The sequence below is a fragment of the Felis catus genome, chromosome D1 (assembly GCF_018350175.1).
Source record: "Felis catus isolate Fca126 chromosome D1, F.catus_Fca126_mat1.0, whole genome shotgun sequence".
In the NCBI taxonomy this organism is placed as follows: Eukaryota; Metazoa; Chordata; class Mammalia; order Carnivora; family Felidae; genus Felis; species Felis catus.
In genome coordinates this window covers 69,221,057-69,240,588 of record NC_058377.1, presented here as the reverse complement: position 1 = coordinate 69,240,588, position 19,532 = coordinate 69,221,057, and the positions used below count along the sequence as shown (strand labels likewise).

Below are 19,532 nucleotides of genomic sequence, written 5' to 3'. Positions count from 1 at the left end.
GAACACAAATACAACAACTGTGTTTGCATGATGTACGTGTACGTATAAAGTACTGGTAAAGTGTTTCCACGGAGGAAGGCTCTCAAAATCCCTGAATAAGAAAACGAGTACTTCCGATATCCCATGGGGCTCCCTTCTGGGCAGGAGAGCTTAATTCATCACGTACAGGGCTTTTGGTCCAGGGCTGTGTGCCCTGGGTGAGCATGTAGGAACCACACAGACGGTACAGAAATAGAGCAATTCGTAACATCGCGGATGGAAACACAGAATGGATGTCTGTAAACTTGTTTGAACATCATTAATTCGTTAGCGCAGAGAAACTAGATACAGAGTCAGAACTTGAGCGAACGCTGGGGGAGTTACATCCACATAGAGAGGACGGCGCCTTTGGTTAAAAAGCAGGATCTGTGAAGTTATCTTAATCTTCCAACTGCTCAGCCAGTCAGCTAAAAGCCAGCCACCATCAGCCACACGTGCGAGCGAGCCAGCATGCAGCCCACTGCAGAGGGCCACCAAATGCTCCTTCCTGGTCGCTAGTCCTGTTCCACAGCCAGCCTTGTTTGCATAAAAAAAAAAAAAAAGTTGGAGGACTTTGGGAAGGATCCCAGTGTTCAGCATTCAGTGCTGTGAAATCGCACTTCGTTCTTTAGGTTTCGAACAAAAACAAATTTAATTAATGTGTGGAAAAAATCAAAATGCAACAACAACAAAAAAAGGCATGTGGGAAGGGCAACAATATGGGCCACAAATTCATTTTTATTATAAAGTAAAGCTCTTCTATGTAAACTATAATTCCTTTGCATTTTTAAAATGGGGCATTATGGAAAGAAAAAGTCACTTATCTTTTACTACAAATTTTGGAAGGGGAGAAAATACGGAGAACTTGCATTTTAAAAATCTCAATGCCTCCATTTTTGCTGTGAAATATATTTTCAGAGACTAGAAAATGAGACACATGTAAAAAAACAAAGTAAACTCAAGTAGAAATGGAACTGCAAACACGGATTTGATTAAGAGCCTTCCCATCTCTTAAGATTTTTTTAAAGGCCTCACCTCAAATTTCTTTTTTAATAACAGAGCTGTACCCTTAAAAAACAATACTGAGCAACGTGGAAGAAATCTGGCAGAAAATACTGTCTGTTTTGAAAGAATACTTGAAAAATTACATGAAAAGACATATTTTTCATAAGTATTCTCTAAAATACATAACAAGTACAAAAAAATGACTTCTAAATATTTTTTTAAAGTAATCATGAGAACTACTCTAGAAGTGATGCATTTTATTTTACTTTATTACTTTTTTTTTTTTTTTTTTTTTTTTTACAATTTCTACGCTAACTTTGTGTCTCTGGACTTTTTTTCCTCTCCCAGCCCAGGGCTGTTTGGTGGACATTTGAAGGTTAAAAAAAAAAATCATGTTTCTGAGCTGAAAAGTTATCAAGACCAGCTTTCTGCTGCATTTGCATTGTTATTAGGGACACACACACACACACACACACACACACACACACACACACACTAAGCTTAATGTGAGGCTAGTACAGAAACAGAGATTAGACACAAAGAAATGTAAACAGCTCTCACATGCGAGGAAACTAGGTTACGAGAATCCCAGCACCAGGCATTCACCAGTCACCATGGAAAACAGGAAGTGAGATGCATAGCAACCACAAGCCAAAAAGCAGGAAAGCGCATACCTTTAGCTTGGAATGAAAATCACGAGATTTCCTTCTGGCAAGAACCTGAATGTGACTAGACACCTGCAGGGTAGGGGAAGGGAGGAAAACAAAGGAAAAGCCTGTAACCATGGAGATGAAAAGCCCCCTACAACTGGGCAAGCCAGACGTACCTTAATGGCGGCTTGAATTTCTCGAACTTTCTTTCTTGCTAAGACCTGTATATGACTAGACACCTACATTGTTCGGGTTTATGAGGGGAAACAAAACAAAACAAAACAAAACAAAAAAAGGAAATCAAATATAAAATCGCTACTCCTTGGGAGGGTTTTGGGGTGGGGGTTGGGGGAAGGTTATTTGCATCTCAACAAAGCTCTGCAGTTAGGAAATACACAGTCCCAGCCAGACACCAAGCCCCCAGCGCTGCTCTAAGCTTTTCAGACTGGGTCATCACTGCAGTGACTTGATTCAGGATGAAAGTTAGGCTGCTTTTAGTTTTCTCACCAGGGAGAAATCACGGGCACGGGATGAGAGGGGGAGAGTGGAGTTGTTTTCTTGATGAAATTTAAAAGGTGGGGCTAGAGGTAAATGAAAATATTTATAGCTTCTCAGGATCAGGAGGGGAAATCCCTCCTTCTCAATTTAGAAGAGACCATCCATAAATTAGCACATTCTGCAGAATCAAAAAGCCGAAGCTGTCGGTTATATTCTGATCTCATTAAGAGCTCTGGATTCTGTAGCAAATGTTAAAATAATACCGACATGTAAATTAGATCTCACAGAGAAATGGACAGACCCAGTCAGCAGAGGGGTTTTTTTCTCCCCCCCTTATAAATATCTTCAATCCTTCCACTCTTTTGGGTACTGACTGGGCGCGAAGTGGATTTGCATATTATTACAAAGCGAAAAGTGTGAATACAGCCAGCCAGCCATCCTGTTAAAAATCTGGGTTGAAAACCACACGATTTGCTGAACAACAAATTCACATTGGAGAGGTATCACCAACTGCTGCCTAAAAACATCCCCAGGATGCCGGGGTGTTGGAAACCAAGCCAAGCCCAGCTTCGGAAACACAATGATTCCACTGGGTAAACAAATTTGCATCTCTTTCAGTGGGTTACATTTGGTTAAATTTAGAAGAGTCCCCGGTGAAGGGGTTGGGCACGGGACTAGGGCTCACAGACCCAGCAGAGAGATAGCCCAGGTCCACCGCTTTCAGTATGCTGGGAACTGGATCTATTTCGGAAATTTAGAACCCTCCATTGAAAAGTTCAGCAACTCGGACCGAGAGGCAGTTATTCCATTTCGAACACTATACTGACTGTAAAAACAGGATTTATGGTAACAAAAGATCCTTTTATCTTTAGCTTTATCTTTGAGTTTCAATGATTTTTGTTTGCAAGTTGCCTTTTTTTTTTTTTTTTTAAAGTACAGAGAAGCGGGAACTCCCCCATCATCGTCACCCCTCCATCCGGCTCCTGCTTTTACTTGTTCTCCCCCTACTTTTGTTCTTACATGATTCTCTGACTTGCCTAGGGCCACTGTCCACTGTCACAGGGTGGGGGGAGCATGCACCGAACAGACAGTGCCCTGCCTCTGAGCCCTGGCAGGAAGCCACGGCCCTCTGTGCTGACTCAGCAGTCGGGCTGCTGGCGGGGGCACATGTAACATTCCTGGGGAAAAGCTCTCCCCGTCATAAACACTCATGAAAACAACTCATCGCTGAGCAGAGAACTGGAGTCTGCTGCTCATACTTAACGAGATCCACAGTTAGGCTTGCCTTTTGGTCCGATGATAGTTGTCAAAATCCGTGCCAGAGAGATCAGCATAGGTCAATATTAAAAAATAATTGTGCTCTGTTAACAGCTCACCCATGAGGTTTGTTCGAGGCTCTTCCCCCCCTTTGCCTTTCTCTCTTTCTTTCTCCGTTTTTAGCTAAACACGAATTGCTCATCCATTCCAGTTCTGAACTGGGTCAGAGATTTGGACCGCTTTACGTCAGAAGGAACGGGGAGAGAGCCAGAGCCCTGACAGAGGGCAGAGGAAAATTCCTGACGCTACTCTGCACAAAGGTATTTAAGTTATAACTTCATTTCAGTCACAGCAGCTACTGACAAAAAGCCATAGCTTAAGGAGCAACAGTTCCCTGGACGCACATCATTCAGTATTATGTTCAGGCCAACAGTCATGGCTGCCAGTGTTACTTTTGCATCGAAATGATGACTAATGCAGAATTGTTCCAGGATTTTACAATGCGCAAAATCTCAAAATTTCGTGACTTCCAAGTGTACTTGCACCTGCAGCGTCTGTAGCGTTTACAGATGCGCAGTTCGGGAAAGAAACAGAAGTATTAAAGTACAGTACCAGACCAGTGCATACACTGTCCTTGGCAGTGAGACTTTCCCATGTGTGTATAAAAAGAACTCTGGAGACCACATCGTAAAGGGTCACTGAAATGATGAACAGTGAAAACTGAGCCAATTGGAAACACCTCCAATACTGACGTCCTTACAGGGAACTCAAGTTGGGGGCTCCTAGGAGCCAAAGCACAGCCAGCCAGTGCAGCCAAAATGCCTCGTCGGGCCATTCGCTGACATGCACAGTGTCCAGGTACGTTATTTTACCTGTTTTCTGGTCCTCGTCTTGCCTGTCCTGAGTTTGATGTATCTGGCTATCAATTCATTCCTACCTGAAAGAAAGAAGAATTTACAATAAGATGGGTTACTTAAAAAAAGAAAAAAAAAAGCCTCTGAAAGCTAAGAAGTTAGAACAAAAAATTTTCAAAGTTGGAGCTGTGTATCTATTCATGCCAGAAAAATAAAACAGTACGATTGTTTGCAAAAATGTTTGCTAGGGGAAATTAGGATGAAGGGCATTTAATTACTAGGATCAGCAACTGAGGGTAGAAATGTGCCTTTTTGTTTCTTTACACGTTTGTGCCTAAAGAGGTGGTCAACCTGTACGAGCAACAAACACAAGGCTTTGCGCGGGAATCCACAAATCTGTTTCCGTCTTAGTTTCCATGCCCATTTCGCTGCACCCACGTTTCCATCCCTAGTTCACTCAAGTTAGAGCCGTGAGAGCCACCGGAGACTGACCTGCTGTGACCACAGAAACCCTACAACAAGGGGCTAATGACATTCCCGAAAGATGTTACTGTCCTAGTAACTAACTATACACGAGATCACGTTCATGAAAAAGAAAAAGAAATGACTTAACTACCTCAAAGCTTTATAACCTGTAGGGGAAAGAAAATGCCTACAAGAATAAGCAAAATCTCCCGGCTTTACCCCACCAGGAGACGGAGATGTCAGACAGGTAATCTGACTTCGAAGAACTATAATGTCATGGGAGAATGTGTCCCTGAAGCTAAGTGGGGAAAGGTATTAATAACACTACATGAAATAAAAGCCCTCTCGTTCAGTTAACCACATTTGTTAGCTGTAGAGCTGGTTGTAGAATTCGTCTGTGCTGCCTTACTTTGCAGACATTCTGCATAACTGAAGAGGGCAAGAGCTTTGTCTGTTCCCCAAAAGCCTCCCCGGCACCCAACACACTGCTGGGCACACAGAAAGAACCAATGAGACAATAACACAGCCTCTGGTGACAGAGAGGGACCGCACCCCCCCCAGATCTCCCCCGGCACGGTAAAAAACTGGCAGCCCTAATGAGGATCAACCCAAGAGTGTCCTTGTAGAAAGCTCGTCTGAGGATTCTGAAGACTCCCTCGGCACCGCCTAGAAGGTTCCTGTCATCGTGGTTCTGTCCGTGCATGTCTGTGTTAGGACCATGCAGATCAGGGTCACCACTGGAAGGCAAAGGAATTGTGGGATCCTGGGGCTGGGAGATTCCTCTGGGTCATCTGCTCCTACCGCTAGAAGCCTGGAGTCTTATAAACGTAACCAAGCACTTATAGAATTAAGGAAGCAGTCCACTTTATCTTAAACCATATTTAAGAATGAAAAGGGGCGCCTGGGTGGCTCAGTCAGTTGAGTGTCTGACTCTTGATTTCAACTCAAGTCACTTGATCCCAGGATCATGGGATCAAGTCCTATGTGGGGTTCTGCACTGAGCATGGAGCTTGCTCAAGATTCATTCATTCATTCTCTCTCTCCCCCCGTCCTTCCCTCCCTGCCCTCCCCCTCTTTCTCTCCCTCTGCCCCTTTCCCCTGCTCACACACACTCTCTCTCAAAGGAAAAAAAAAAAACAAAACACAAAAAAACAAAAGACTCTCCTTATTTGGAGCTTCTTAGAACTTTCATCCCCAGGTTCTCCTTGTTCCTCTTCACATGAACAAGGCTATGCACGTGACTGACTCTCAGATATTAACAACTTTCAGGTCTTCCTGGAGTTGTACCTAGGCCAAGCTTCCTCTGTTCCTGTTACCTGTGGCAGCTTTTGGAACACTACCACAGCCATCCGGTGAGCATCCTTTATCTAATTTCCTTTCATAGGCTGGAGCCCAGAACCGCAGTGGTGCTCTTCCTGTGACAAGTCCACAGCAGAATGAGTCTATCACCTCCCTCATCCTAAATACCCTACTTCTGTTAATGCAGCCTAAGACTGCATTTGATTTTGGGGACCCACAATAAACTGTCAATTTACATCACTTGAACTCCTAGAGGTCTTTTTCATATAGACCACTCCTCAGATATATCTCTCTACCTCTGTGCCCAGTCTTTTCGTGCACAGTTGGGATTTTTCAGATCCAAATACAGAAGCTTACATTTATTGCTACTGCATTTCATCCTGTTAGATTAAGTTTATCCTTCCAGCCCGTCAGGATCCTCTCACATCCTCATTCTTGTCTGAACTTACGCTTTAACCGCAGGAAAAGGACCTCTAAATTCAGGTTTAAACTGCTTCTCTGAGCATTCTGTTTCAAACTTTTGAGAACTACCAATATCCCCTGTAGGGTCCTCGGGTCTGCTTCTCCATCTCTCAAATGGTTGTACAGATTTTGCAATTTGTCTCAAAGGCTCGCTGACAGCACAGCCCGGCCAGGAGTGCCTCATTACCAGAAGCCAGACCTAAATGACAATGTCTGCAGACGAGCCAAGCATCCTCCAGCCCAGGGCCTCACTGTGAGCCCTGTTTAGGGCTGTCTGAGTGGCCAGAACAAAATAAATCCAGGGTTCTATATTACATGCAATTTCACCCGAACCTTGTCCAGATGGCAGGAACGTGCCCTGCCCCCATACCCGTCTTCTGTGAAAGCAGACGCGGTTGTGTGACTTGTGTGACACATGTGGGACATGTGGTCCCGCGGGGAGATGAACATTCAGACCAGCCACATTTGACCGTACACAACCCTGCGGTCCGTGCGAACGATACCCGTCGGAGTTAAATGATGTCAAATCAAACTTCTCAACATTACCTTGTCTACAGCAGGGCCTCGCTGAGCACCTAGCATGCGCAGAGCACTACGCGACAGCCACCATTTCACTGAAGCTTGTTGTGACTCTCACGTCCCTGTTCTTTGCGTAAGTAAGATCACCTTTCGAAACCCTGCGTTCTTTCTTTCATACCACGTTTGAAGCCGTGAAGGGTAATTAACTTGAGGTTTCTGTGTGTTTCTTGCCTCCACAAGGGGTACCGCTGATGCGACTTTTAAATTCAGATTCAACTAACTCTGAGCACCCACCTGATCTAGTAAGTACAGTGTTTGTTAATCACTTTATTTCGTGTGAATTTTTTAATCACCATGCGGGCAGCTTTGTACGCAGAAACACTATTTGGGCTTACCTGGCTTTTAAAAATGGATTATTTTATTCATTTATTTAAAAAACAAGGGGAGCCTGGGTGGCTCAGTCAGTTAAACGACCAACTTTGGCTCAGGTCATGATCTCGTGGTTTGTGGGTCCGAGCCCTGCATCGGGCTCTGTGCTGACAGCTCAGAGCCTGGAGCCTGCTCTGGATTCTGAGTCTCCCTCTCTCTCTGCCCCTTCCCACTCAGGCTTTCTCTTTCTCTCTCTCTCAAAAGTAAACATTAAAAAAAAAAAAAAAACAGATGTAAACACTCTATCTAGTTCATCCTTAAGTTTTAAGCTCAACGTACATATCTTATAATTTTTATAATCACTTTCAAAGGGCCATTCAAATAATGTTTGCTCCATTTTACAAAGCTAATTGAAAGTCCTTTAAACGTTTAAAACTGGGTATTTAACTTAGAATATATTTCTTTTAATTATTAGAATTGTTTGAATTTCCAAAACCTTCCCTTAAACAACTCTTAGAAACCTAACGAATTATCTTAAATGCTCTAATACTGCTTACAATTCTAGTAAGACTTCAACCCTCCCCCAGATCAAGTCTAAACCAATTACCTCATTGCACATTTTAATTTGGAAATAAAGGCTCACCTGTGGTACGGCCCAAATTATTTTAAATAATTCCTTGAAACATCAAATATGTATAAATCCTCTGAGTCAAATATTAACACTATATAGCTTTGATTCTATTAAAATCTTCTGTTTTCAATTCTAAATCTGCCCAGAATTAAAATATGCCTACCATTATGGAAACAAGGATGACATTCCAAATGACCGTGGGGTATCTATTAGGCACCCCGGGGTCGGACATATTTTGGGGAAATCAACAAGGTTCTGAATGGATCTTGGTCAGTGACCTTGACAAGAACATCTGAGCCCTATTTATATATATTTCTATAGTACGGCTTTCCAAATGGGGTGGATCCATATAGTCCAGAATTCCCTTGCCAAGGACTGGGAGCTTGGGCACCCACAAGCACCGATGTAACCGGCAGCCGGCCTCGGGTCACACAGCATAGTCTTGTTTTGCAGTCACGATCAGAATGCTGGGAATTGGAAATGTTAATCCTAATTTTTCTCTTTCTTCTAAAACACTCGGGAGTGTGTGTGTGAGCATGCACGCACGCGTGCACACACACACACACACACACACGCAGTGGTCCAGTAACCTTACATTACAAACAGGACTTTCAATAAAGGTAATGGCAACGTTAAGCATGCATGACATTCCTAAACGAATCCTACTGGCAGGTGGGGACCACCTCTTTGCGCCTTCTACGATGCCTGCCTGGTGCATCAGGGATATAAAGAGAAGACAGACTGCCTGCCCACAAGGAGGTCACTGGCCAACACAAAAGCTAAGATAAAAGCGCCAACCAGCTCCAAGGGTCACACTAGGACTACCGCCATGGAAGAGGGTCTGGTAACATACACGGACAATCGGACGCAGTAATTTAGGAAGTCTAGAAAGCTGTCCCCAAAGTACCGGAACATCATCCAGGCCTTTAAGGACAGGTGATACTTTCTCCCATGTTTTATTATGAAAAGTTTCAGACATACAGAACTTTTTTTTCTCTTTTGCAGAACCTCACAGCACACACTACGTACGTACCCACCTCCTTCGCTTTTTCTATACTTGCTTCGACATGCCTTTCCGTTCCTCTGCCCATCCGCCGAGCTCTTATCTTATTGCTGCGGTTGCGTTTCGTGTTGTGGTGGCTTCCGCAGGCATGGGAACACTTTTCCTAAGACTTCAATGTGAGTATCATTAACTGAAGTGCTAAGACGGAATGGAGGGGCATGGGAGGAAGGCCATGCCACACGGAAGAGCGGCATTTCCTTACACACAGAAGCGGGAACGTGGAACCCCACAAAACCACACCTGCCGGCCCTGAAGCTCCCTTGACTGCCCCACACTTCCTTTCTGGGCCCAAGAGTTTCTGACCCGATAGTCAGCGCCCACGGCATTCACGCCTCACCTTCACACTTCTCTACCAATATTTGTGATAGCTTATAGAGCTCAGTGCCAATGTCACACTTCACCACTAAGTGTCATTATACTATAGCTACTCTGGGGCATAAAATGTCCGTTAGACACCTACACCCCCTTGCTTCTCTAAGCCTGAGGCTCGGCAGCTGTGGCTGCCCTTGCTTTTCCCACAGGCAGCGGGCAGCAGCAGAGACAAAGCCCGACTCGTCACTTTCCTACCGTGATCCTCACCAGGCACCGCAATCCAGCCTTTATTTATTCTTCCTTTTTCTTAAAGCACATAACAGCGTTGAAAGTGAGCCATCATCGCTGCTCCCATGCCCCGGATGGCCGTGCAATCTCCCGCTAAAAGGGACAACAGGGAGCAAGACTCCAGCTGAAAGGCGAGGAGTCTGCACAGGGCTTGCCTTGCCCAGACAGAAGACTGGTTAACGTTGTTGTGGGCTGGGTGTGCGATGGGATGTGGCCTCAAGGTCATGTTTGAGGCCCAGCAAATGCAGGGTCTGTGGCTAGAAATTGTAGCCCAGAGACACTGGGCTTTCACAGCGTAAGAGCCACTTTGTAATTGAACGGAGGCAGGGAGCCACAAAGAAAGAAGTAAGGCACGGAACCTCCTCTTAATGGCTGTAGCAGAGGTTCAGAGGCAAACTCACACCAGGGGAGGGCTGACCACCCCAGGGGCAGGGCAGGGGCTCTGGTCACTGCACACTGGCCCTCTCCTTGCTGGGAGGGACACCTGAGGATCCCCCACGTCTCTTAACCACGTTGAAAATCAGAAAGGAAACTCCAACTTCTCCAGACTGCTAGAACGAAGCCGTATCAAATAGACACCGATGCTATGGTTGCGACCTCAGGGCCTTCTTCCACAGCCCCTCACAAACCCTAACTCAGCTCAATGACCCTACTGGCTACCAGAAGCTTCCCTGTTAACACCTTGAGCTTTCCAAGCTCTGTACCCGCACGCACCACTGCTTTTCCCTGTACTGCCCTGACTCTTTTCTGCACATCTGGATTCTGCTCATCTTTCAAATGCCTCGTCCTTCGTGAGCCTTCTGGATAGAAGAGGCCTCCCTTTTTCTTAAACATCCACAGCCTCTGACTTGGGCCTCTTCACTGCTGGTTCATATCCCTTCTGCCTTATATTCTATTGTTTCGGTACATGCCATGGCTCCAACCAGAAGTCGCTGAAAATAAGAACCAATGGTACTCCTCTTTTCTCTGCTTCCCCTTCCCAGGCAGCTCAGCGTTTGTGGAGTGAGTCACTGACAGGGGCAGAAGCCGGGCTGCTACCTCCCTGTGATCAATGCACTATGACACGGGATCATCAACATAAAGCGAACACAGAAAAGGGAAAGATGTCCCAGTGGAGAGAAGCAAAGAAGACGCCTTCTGCAAGGTGACGAGACCGCGGGACGTGGCTCTGTCCTCCGACACAGGAGCGGCGCCCTACAGAGAGACGGTTTACGAAGTACTGTCTCGGGCAAGATTCTCTAAGGTGGTGGTAAAATACTTTGTAGCCACGAATCCCCCCCCCCCCGCCCCCTTTTTTTTTCCCTGTCAGCTGAGGTTCCTCTCAAGGAAAAATTCTCTTAGGCTTTGAAAGTCAACACCAAAATGCACAAGTGTAGGGGACGATGTGGGCACCAAGGGACACACACTCCTCCTGAATCTATGCGGAGTCTGTACGAATGGACACTGCCAGAGGAGGCAGTCAAGGGTCTTTATTAACTAACCTGGGAGGAGTTAACAATTAACCTTGTTTTCCACATGGCTGCCATTGCACCAGCAACACGGGGAGGAAAAGGAGGCCTACTGAAGCTGGTCAGTCACCGTCTAGTCAGACAACTGATGGCACCTGCAGAGCACAAGCAATATGCCAGCATCACGGGGGAGGGGGGGTATGAAGATGCCACTGCCTTCAAGGAACCTACACCTGTGAAGGACCCTCATGACAATGGAGTCCAGTCGCCCGGCCCGGGCCTGTGCCTCTCGTGCACCACAGCTGACGCGGCCCACGTATCCGAATGCTTCCGTGATAAATGCCTGCCCCTCCCACTTTGCCAGACAGGAAGTTCCACAGGAGCACCGGCCACACATTGGGGTCTGTGCATCACTGTACCCCCGGGGTCGAGCACACAGCAGGTCCTCAAGAGTAAGTACACACTGATGAACGACTGAATTGCAGGGATGGACAACCAGAATGGGAGGAGGGTACAAAGCTAAGCTTGGGGATAAAGGAAGGGTCACCAAAAAAAAAAAAACCAAAAAACAAAAAACAGCATCTGAACCAACCCCAGAGCACTCCCAATGAGGAAGTGCAGTGTCTCGGTTAATCCCTGATATAAATCATTGACCAAAAACCAGCACCAACGTGGAAAATCACCAGAAAGGGCCGGACAGCCTGTTCTGGGTTGCGAGGGATTGGTGCTGTGTGTTCCCAATCTAAAGGTTTACAGAATGGACTGATGGCCTTCAGGAGGTGAACACTGGCAAGTCCCTTAAAGAACCTGTGTCTGCATTCCACTCAGGGGCTTAGAAGCAATCGCCGTAGCAGAAAGAATACAGAGGACGGCTATGTTAACCTCTGGCAAGTCGGCACTGACTCCTCACACCCCTTCAGAAGGCCTGGAGAGAACTCAAATCCCACTTCCAGGAGCTCCTACCAGTCAACGGCGGCTGATAACATTATCAAGGGATGGCCCCCATAAAACGCCATCTTGTCCTTCCTCTTAGCGGGACAGCTGACAGACTGCACACTCGGAGTAGACTACAAGGGCCAAAGAGGCAAGCAAGTAAAACCGCCCAATGCTTTGTATGGAACACAGTCCTTCTACACTGGAGAGAAATCCTTGCTGTAATTATGTCTAGAAGGAAAATAAATATGAATGAAGTAAGCGTCTCTGGTGGTGCATTCTCTGCGAAGCGGTAAAGAGATGCTGGATGATCACCTTTTAAATTCTCAAATGAATAGCTGAACTTTATACCCCTGTTCTGCCTAGTCCATCCTGTCCACGGCTACCTATAAAGCACAGCTCTGGCTTAGCCACGCTACTGCTTTAAGACCTTAATGGCCGACTGCCTACAGTCTAAAGGTCAAACCACCGTAGTATAGTATTCAATGCTGTTCCACCATCTGGCCCCAACTTTGCGTTCTCATAACATACCACCTCCACCATCACCTGAATCCATTCTGCCACCATCAAAACGCACAACGTAGCTTTCAGTTCCCTGAACCGTCCTGCCATTCGGAGGTTTTGCTCACGGTTAGGACGATCCATCAACAAATCCTTCCAGGCCCAGCTCGGAGGGGGTGTCCTCCACGAAACCCCGTCTGAAAGACGCACAAGGCAGGGAACATGTGAAGAGTGAGCCAGAGAGTCAGGAGCCTGGAGCTCACCTCGCAGACCAGCGTCTGGGAAAGACCACAGCGCAACAGAGCAAACTGGTAACAGAAGATAGATAGCGTGCGTTATAAACACATCGCTCAGCATGGCTTGGTTCTGGCCGGGAACGTAGCAGAGAATCACCATTTTGCTCTGGGCCCACGATGCCTTACTTCGGCCTGTGTCAAGGCACGGCCCACATTCTGGCTCTAGTAAGACTCCTTGTGTAACAGACCATAAGCTCCTTAAAGGTAGGGTCTGTGTCTATACACACTCAAGGTGTAGACGGGATTGAATATAGGTGCATATGGGATTGAATGGAACCCATGCTTGTTGCCCTTGACGGCAACCTAAACAGACCCCCTACCACAGGCTCTCAGGGAAAATCTTCACTCATCTTTGGGGCATCTGCCTTTTCTTTCAAAGCCACATCTGATTATGTTGCTTTCTCACATCCACAGGTCCCTGGCCACTGTAAGTAAAACACACACTCCTTAGCCTGTACCCAGGCCTACTAGCCCGTTTCTGTAGATGGCTCCTCTATTCTAGCACAAAGAACTTTGGAGACTTCCCAAGGTCACTATCATGCTTTTCCGTATCTCTATGCCTTTGCACAGACCATATGTTCTTTCCCTTCTTTGCCTGAAAACTCCTACTCATCCCTGTAAGCCCCAACTGAAGTATTTCCTCCCTAAGGTCTTCTGGGACCCATCCAGAGTGAGTCATTTTCTCATATGCCCAGCATACCCCCTGCTGCTCTACACGAGGATTACTCATCTAGGGGACTATTCATTCCCCGTCTAGGGCTATAACTGCTCCATAGAAACAATCTATCTAGTTCTCTCTGACTGTAGATCCAGCACCTATTAAGTAGGTACTCAGTAAATATCTTTAATAAATGACCGAGTGAGGTCTCCTACACAGAGAAAAAATGATCTAGAAAGAGATCGTATAAAGTGGGCAGCACCAACAGTATCACCTGAAACCCGTAAGCCCCTTTACAGTTACGACTACTGCAATGACAGGCAGCAAAGTTTTCCAGACCCTCGTTCTGCTCTCTTAACTTGGCACGAGGGGGACCAGCACATGCCCCTTTCCTCCTCTCCCCTTCCTACTCACACCGACCTCCAAATGCCACAGGAATATGGACCTGGTCCAAAAGAAAGCTAATCTCAACATTAACCCAGGAGAGTCTTGTTAATGAAAAACTTTGCTAAGAACACTCTGTTTATTTATTAATTATTTGGCCTTTAAAGAAGTGTGAAATCCACACATGTGAAGTGCCAAAAACTGTTGGTTTTTCATGGAGAATCTTTAATGGTGGCAATGCTGCAGATTTGTTTGTGTTTTTGATTCCGAAGTAGGACTTGCAGTCTTGCTGGGGAAGTTGGACTTGTACTTATAAGCTGTGTGAGTCGGGGAGGCTTGCTTAACTTCTCTGGAGGCTTATTTCCTCACCTGTGAAATGGGGATGAAGTATCTACTCGAGAGGATTGTTGCATGCGTTAGCAATGACAGGGGAAGGGTCTCACCCCTCAAAGGGATCTTAAATGGTCCTGGAACTATTATGCAGTGTCACTGCACTTGGTTTACATGCTTTCATTGCTTGGAACGCGTATGTGAGGTTTCTCTGTCCAGAGCGCCATGCCACACAGCATCTTGTATAAACCTACAACGCTTCTACTTTCTGGGATCTTAACACCGAGCAGCTCTGCCACGCGGCACTGAAACCGTTCTGGACATCTTGACCGCACGCTAACCTGTCAAAAGGATGTGGCCACAGAAATTGTTTCCAAGTAAACGGAGCCCTTTATTTATTAGGATATCTTAACGTTAACCGGGCATCATGCAGGCTACTTACTTGCTATAATAATCTTTTAATTTAGAATGGATTGTTCATTGAATAAGATAGCGGGAATTAGGTTTTTGCCAAGGGCGAAGCGCGGCCAAAATTCTTGTAATCCGTGGCAGATTGTAAAATTATCTTTATGAACAGGCTGGCAGCATTGCATTAAATAGCACGTCCCCCGCCGGATTTCCAGAAGTTAGTTCTTAGTGCAAATACAACCGTCACTAGAAGAATAAAGCAAGAAACTTCGGTAGCTACTAGGCGGCTGCCGTACAGAGGCACGTTACCCATGCACTCAGTCGAAGGGACACTCACGTGGGACCGCCCGCTGCTTAGGAAACATGCTAAATAAAGAGGATTCTAAATGCCCAGGCACTCGGGAATTCTTTTAAAAATAACATGGAAACCATGATCATAAAGGACATCTTAAAAACTGCACTCAAACTGAGGACATATTAATCTGAGGGCTAAGCGAAACGAAAAACCTACTGTGTGGTGGGTAGAGACGCAATGAGGTGGGAGCGAGGTGGACAACAGCGTGTGCTGAAGACCTACTGTGCGCCAGGGCCGCGTAGCGCGCTGTGCTTTTTTGCTCGCGTGCGTCACCCTCGCACCTACCTTGTTCCCAGTTTGTGGATGCTGACTGATGCTCAAAACGCTCAGAAACCCACCCAAGTCGCCAAACTGCTAAGTGGGGGAGTCGGGCTCTGACTCCACCCTCATGACGCCTTGACTTTGGACCGACTGCTCTGAAGATAGCCTCGATACCCCAGTAAGTTAACTTCTCACAAGGCCACTACTAGGCGCTTAGTGAGAACACAATCTTACTAGAAGGGGGCACAACCCGGCCGTGAAGTGGACTGAATGTACACCACTTAACGTCCTCCAACCACCACCTACAACACAGGGTAAAACTCAACCCGTCCTTCTGCTTTCGAGTCCTTCCTAATCCAGCCCCGATCCACTCCCCTCCCTTGCTTGACGACCATCTGTTGAATACCTTCTATACAAAAGGCGTCGCACGAAGCATTGCAGGAGCAGTGTGGGAGATACACTGGAACAGTACATATTCTCTGCCCTCGAGGGGCTTCGAGTACAGGAGGGAAACTGAGGCAGAAAGCCATACAACAGCAATAAAAGCAGGGCATTATGAGGATGAGAGGGACAACTAAAGAACAGTCTGAGATAAAAATCCAGACGTTTTCTCCCGTGGTTGGCACGCTCTGTCATTCACGCAGCTGCGCCGGCCACATTCGACTGGTCGCAAAACCAAGAGCAGCCAAAGGCAGCAACACACGGGCCGATCATTAAGGAGAAAACAGTGGCCTACGCACTGGGCTTTCTACGTGAGATCGTGAACAAGCACACCAGAATACCTCTCTTGGCCGAGTTTCACATTCAGGAGAGACAACCCCCTTTTATTCTCCTTTAAAAATTTCAAATTACCCAGGTGATATGCAGTATATTCTCCCTGTAAAAAATTAAAATGTTACATACACAAACCCACGTGTTTTGTTTTGTCTTGTTTTTTGCCTTTTTTCCTGTCACTCTCTACACATACTGTCATGTCATGTTGGGTTCTATTCCTTTCGTGTGAATGACCTCCCCTCCCCTCCCCTCCTCTCCCCGCACCCCACCCCACCCCCCCTCCCACCATCCCGCCCACATCTGCTGAAGGCTTATTTCCGACTTACCAAAACCCAGGTCACATGGCACTTCCCAGTTCCCTGCCCGTTAGCCTGCTCTGCCCCCTCCGCTCAGCAGGCTTTAGGTGTGCGTCCAGCACGGGGCTTACCATACTGCACGCTGCTTGTGGGTGTTTCCACTTACCTTCTTTGACAAATTATCAGCTTCCTGAAGGCAGGGGACACCTCCTACTCCCAGTCTCCCCGAACCCCCAACTCCCGGCAGAGTACTGAGAATGTGCTACTTCATGATAGCACCACTGCTGATTTTAGCCCCATCTTGAAAGGCAAAATATTTGAAGAACTGTCATGACGGCACACAGGAGGTGGTGACTGAATGTTTTCTTCCAAGAGGAGGGAAGAGAGGGAGGAAGACAGAGCTGGCAGGACAGAAAATCACCGTGCTGGCAGATATCTGGGACATAAAGAGAACACGACAGGGGCTCCTGCCTTCGAGGAACTCACAGTCCAGGTGAATGCTGAGAGTGGCAAATACCCAAGAACCTTTCCTCCTCCCAAGCTCTAAGAAACGTACGAGGCACCCATAATCACAACTGAGATAGATACTGGGGAGGGCAAAGGGATGGGGAGGGGTTACTTTACTCCCTGGCAGAAAGCACCTGCGAAACCCCCAGCCCTCCCGTCTTCAAAATGACAACGCTTTTCATTCCTGTGATCAAGTTCAGATTTACCATGCGGCCTCAATCCACCACCTACAAAGAGTATAACGTTCAGTATCCAACAGAGAAAAACACACGTTCTAAGAAACCTCCCAACTTTTTCATTGGTAGAATTGGTAAGGATGAACTGGATAAAACACAGATGAACTAGCTAGCCATATTCTGGGTAGCCACAGTATTTTTCAAGACAAGGAACGCATACACAGTCAACGTGGCCTCATCTGCAAGCTCACTCACCACACTCAAGTTTGATTTTAAGAAAAGGCAGAGCCCAAACTACTTCTGCTTACACGGCTCTAGCCTTGAAGGTTGCTTTGCAAAGATATCTCAGAGTGAAATTATCCAGCAAACCCTTGTGTGGATAGAAGGTTCCACAAGTCAACAACCGCTTAAGCAGTTTAAACCAACAAGCAAGATGCCCTCTATTTAAATGCTATGAGCGAATCTATTTTAAGCCTTTAAAAATCCTCTGGGCAGGTGTTTAAGCTGTGTACAGACTGAGCCTGCGGAGACTCTCGGGGTGGGGGAGGGTGGGCTCCACTCTCCATGCAGGCAACATTTTGTTCCGACAATCTTCCTGCAGCAGGTCATGTGACAAAGGCCAAATAAACAGCATCTGGGGATTTTCAATTACAGACCTTCGCCCAGCATGCCTGCACTGTAATCTCTACCAGATGAGGCTCAGGCCTCCCTATTTTCAATAATTCACACACTGTGTACACATAACATGACAATAAGGGCATTCATGGAGCGGCCTGATTCGCAGATCAAAGCTAGCAAAGGGCCAGCTGTAAGCATGCTCTACTGCTGGATGATTCGTGCTTTTCACAGGCTTGGAAAGACACTCTGCAGGACCTGGCAAGCCGGCCTCTTTCCTGTGCGGGATGCCGAGCAAACTCTGAGCATGAACCGGGCACAGTCTCCCCGGGATGGCCAGAGAGGCGACCGGACTCCATGCGCAACTGCGAGCACTGGGCAGCCTCAAACTCCAATCTGCCCTCCACAGGGGCTTGCCTTGGCCAGTGCAAGACCCGTGCAGGAAGAGCTCTATTGCTCCGGGGAGCAGGTGGCTCTCGAAAACAAACCTGTTCTAAAAAGACAAGGGAAGGTTCCCGTACTTAAAGAAACCCCCAGCCAGGTGCTCGAGTTTACAAATCCACTGGCTGTGCCGTTTCCATGTCGCCGTCGCACCCATACAAACGACTCGGGCACAAACTACAGGGAGGGATATTTTTAACGGCTGTCACAGAGCTTTGGGTCTGGGAAATGAAAGAGGACACTCTGTTGTTATTCCTGAAATCCCTACACGTTAACTCAATTAACTCGGGTGCGCGCAGACCAATGCGTTTAGGCACTGTGGGCGTGTGAGCATGCGCGCCCGAGGGCTTTGAAAGCATTCAGAATGCTCGAGTCCACAACATTCCAAATACCCATCGCCCTGCAAGGAGAGCTGCCGCTGGAGGAAACCGGGACACTGATTCTTCGTATAAAGATTTCATACCCGTCAATCAGGGCAGGATCCCGGAGAAAGCCATAATGGTGACTTCCTCAGCAGCAAACACATGCTGCTCACCAGCTGTGGGCTGTGCATCCTTACCCTCTTTTCTCTCTCATTCAGAATGGTTTCCTCTTAATCACAATAATCCCAAAAGTGCTAAAACATATCAATCGTTGGGTAAGCCCTGCCTACAAAGGGCCAGCCGGCTGGCTTTTATGGCCTTGTCCAACAGCAGCTGATACTTCATTCAGTGACAAATCCAATTGAGCAGTTACAAGAGATTTAGCCTCCCTGAAAAAATATTGGGGTTGATCTGGCACTCTAAAGTCAGCACATGCTCCGCTGCCATATTGTTGCAGAGATTACTCTCTGCTGTCATATTTGGATGTCTACAGCCAACCGTCTCGCACCTTCTCTACCCTTGCCCCCCACGATCTAATGATGGCGGTGGTGGGGCAACAATGTAATCCCTGGATAAAAAATACAGGCTACAACCATATTTGGAAACTGACTCGATGATGTGATTTTATCATCCTCACACACATGCACGCGCGCGGGGATAATTGGCTCTACTTTTCCGATGGGAATGTCTAGCACGCTGGAGGGAAAAAACTATGGGGTGAAATTGATTTTACTCTAACTTTTGGGATCTAAGTCAGCTTTGAAGGGTGAAAAAGAGATGAACAATGTGTAAAGATCTCACCCTTGGACTGAAATTCATCATATTAAAAACTCCTGCAGGACTAGTGTAAAGATCTTGTCATTAAATTTTTCACATTCGTTTTAGAAATCAGAATGTTAAGACATAAGAAAAGCTTTAGGCCAGGGTGGAGAGAAGCACATAAACCGACAGAAAGAAAAATTAACTTTTGAATATTTAATATACTCAAAATACATATATATATTCTTTACAGATAATTATAAATGCAAGTTAAGAGAATCTCCTAAGAAAATAACTTGGATAATTTAGCTATTAAAGGGACACGCAACCACCAAAAT

The 19,532-nt window shown here is 46.5% G+C and overlaps 1 protein-coding gene and 1 long non-coding RNA gene across 18 annotated transcripts in view; one reads left to right on the top strand and one right to left on the bottom strand.

Annotated features, from left to right (window-relative positions):
- Nucleotides 1-19,532, bottom strand: part of TEAD1 (TEA domain transcription factor 1) — a 271,267-nt gene that overhangs the window by 73,601 nt on the left and 178,134 nt on the right. For 6 of the 12 annotated variants that reach the window (XM_011286720.4, XM_045038972.1, XM_023239574.2 and 3 more), the window contains exons 3-5: nt 4,301-4,365; nt 1,850-1,912; nt 1,698-1,760 (exon numbers count right to left, since the gene is read on the bottom strand). In XM_011286720.4, coding sequence (XP_011285022.1) covers nt 1,698-1,760; nt 1,850-1,912; nt 4,301-4,365 — 191 coding nt within the window. The remainder of the gene's footprint in view (nt 1-1,697; nt 1,761-1,849; nt 1,913-4,300; nt 4,366-19,532) is intronic. The other 6 variants (XM_011286724.4, XM_019812074.3, XM_011286723.4 and 3 more) reach the window with 3 other exon arrangements.
- LOC109492007 lies at nt 1,643-12,337 on the top strand. Of its 6 annotated transcripts, none has more exons than XR_006586393.1 (7): nt 1,643-2,764; nt 3,612-4,286; nt 6,017-6,099; nt 7,066-7,160; nt 7,268-7,329; nt 8,700-11,590; nt 11,967-12,337. It is a non-coding gene; the product is annotated as an uncharacterized LOC109492007 (long non-coding RNA). The 6 variants fall into 6 exon arrangements; XR_006586396.1 differs by having other exon boundaries at nt 1,643-4,286; nt 8,700-9,206; nt 10,674-11,590; XR_006586394.1 differs by having other exon boundaries at nt 1,643-4,286; nt 8,700-10,933; nt 11,225-11,590.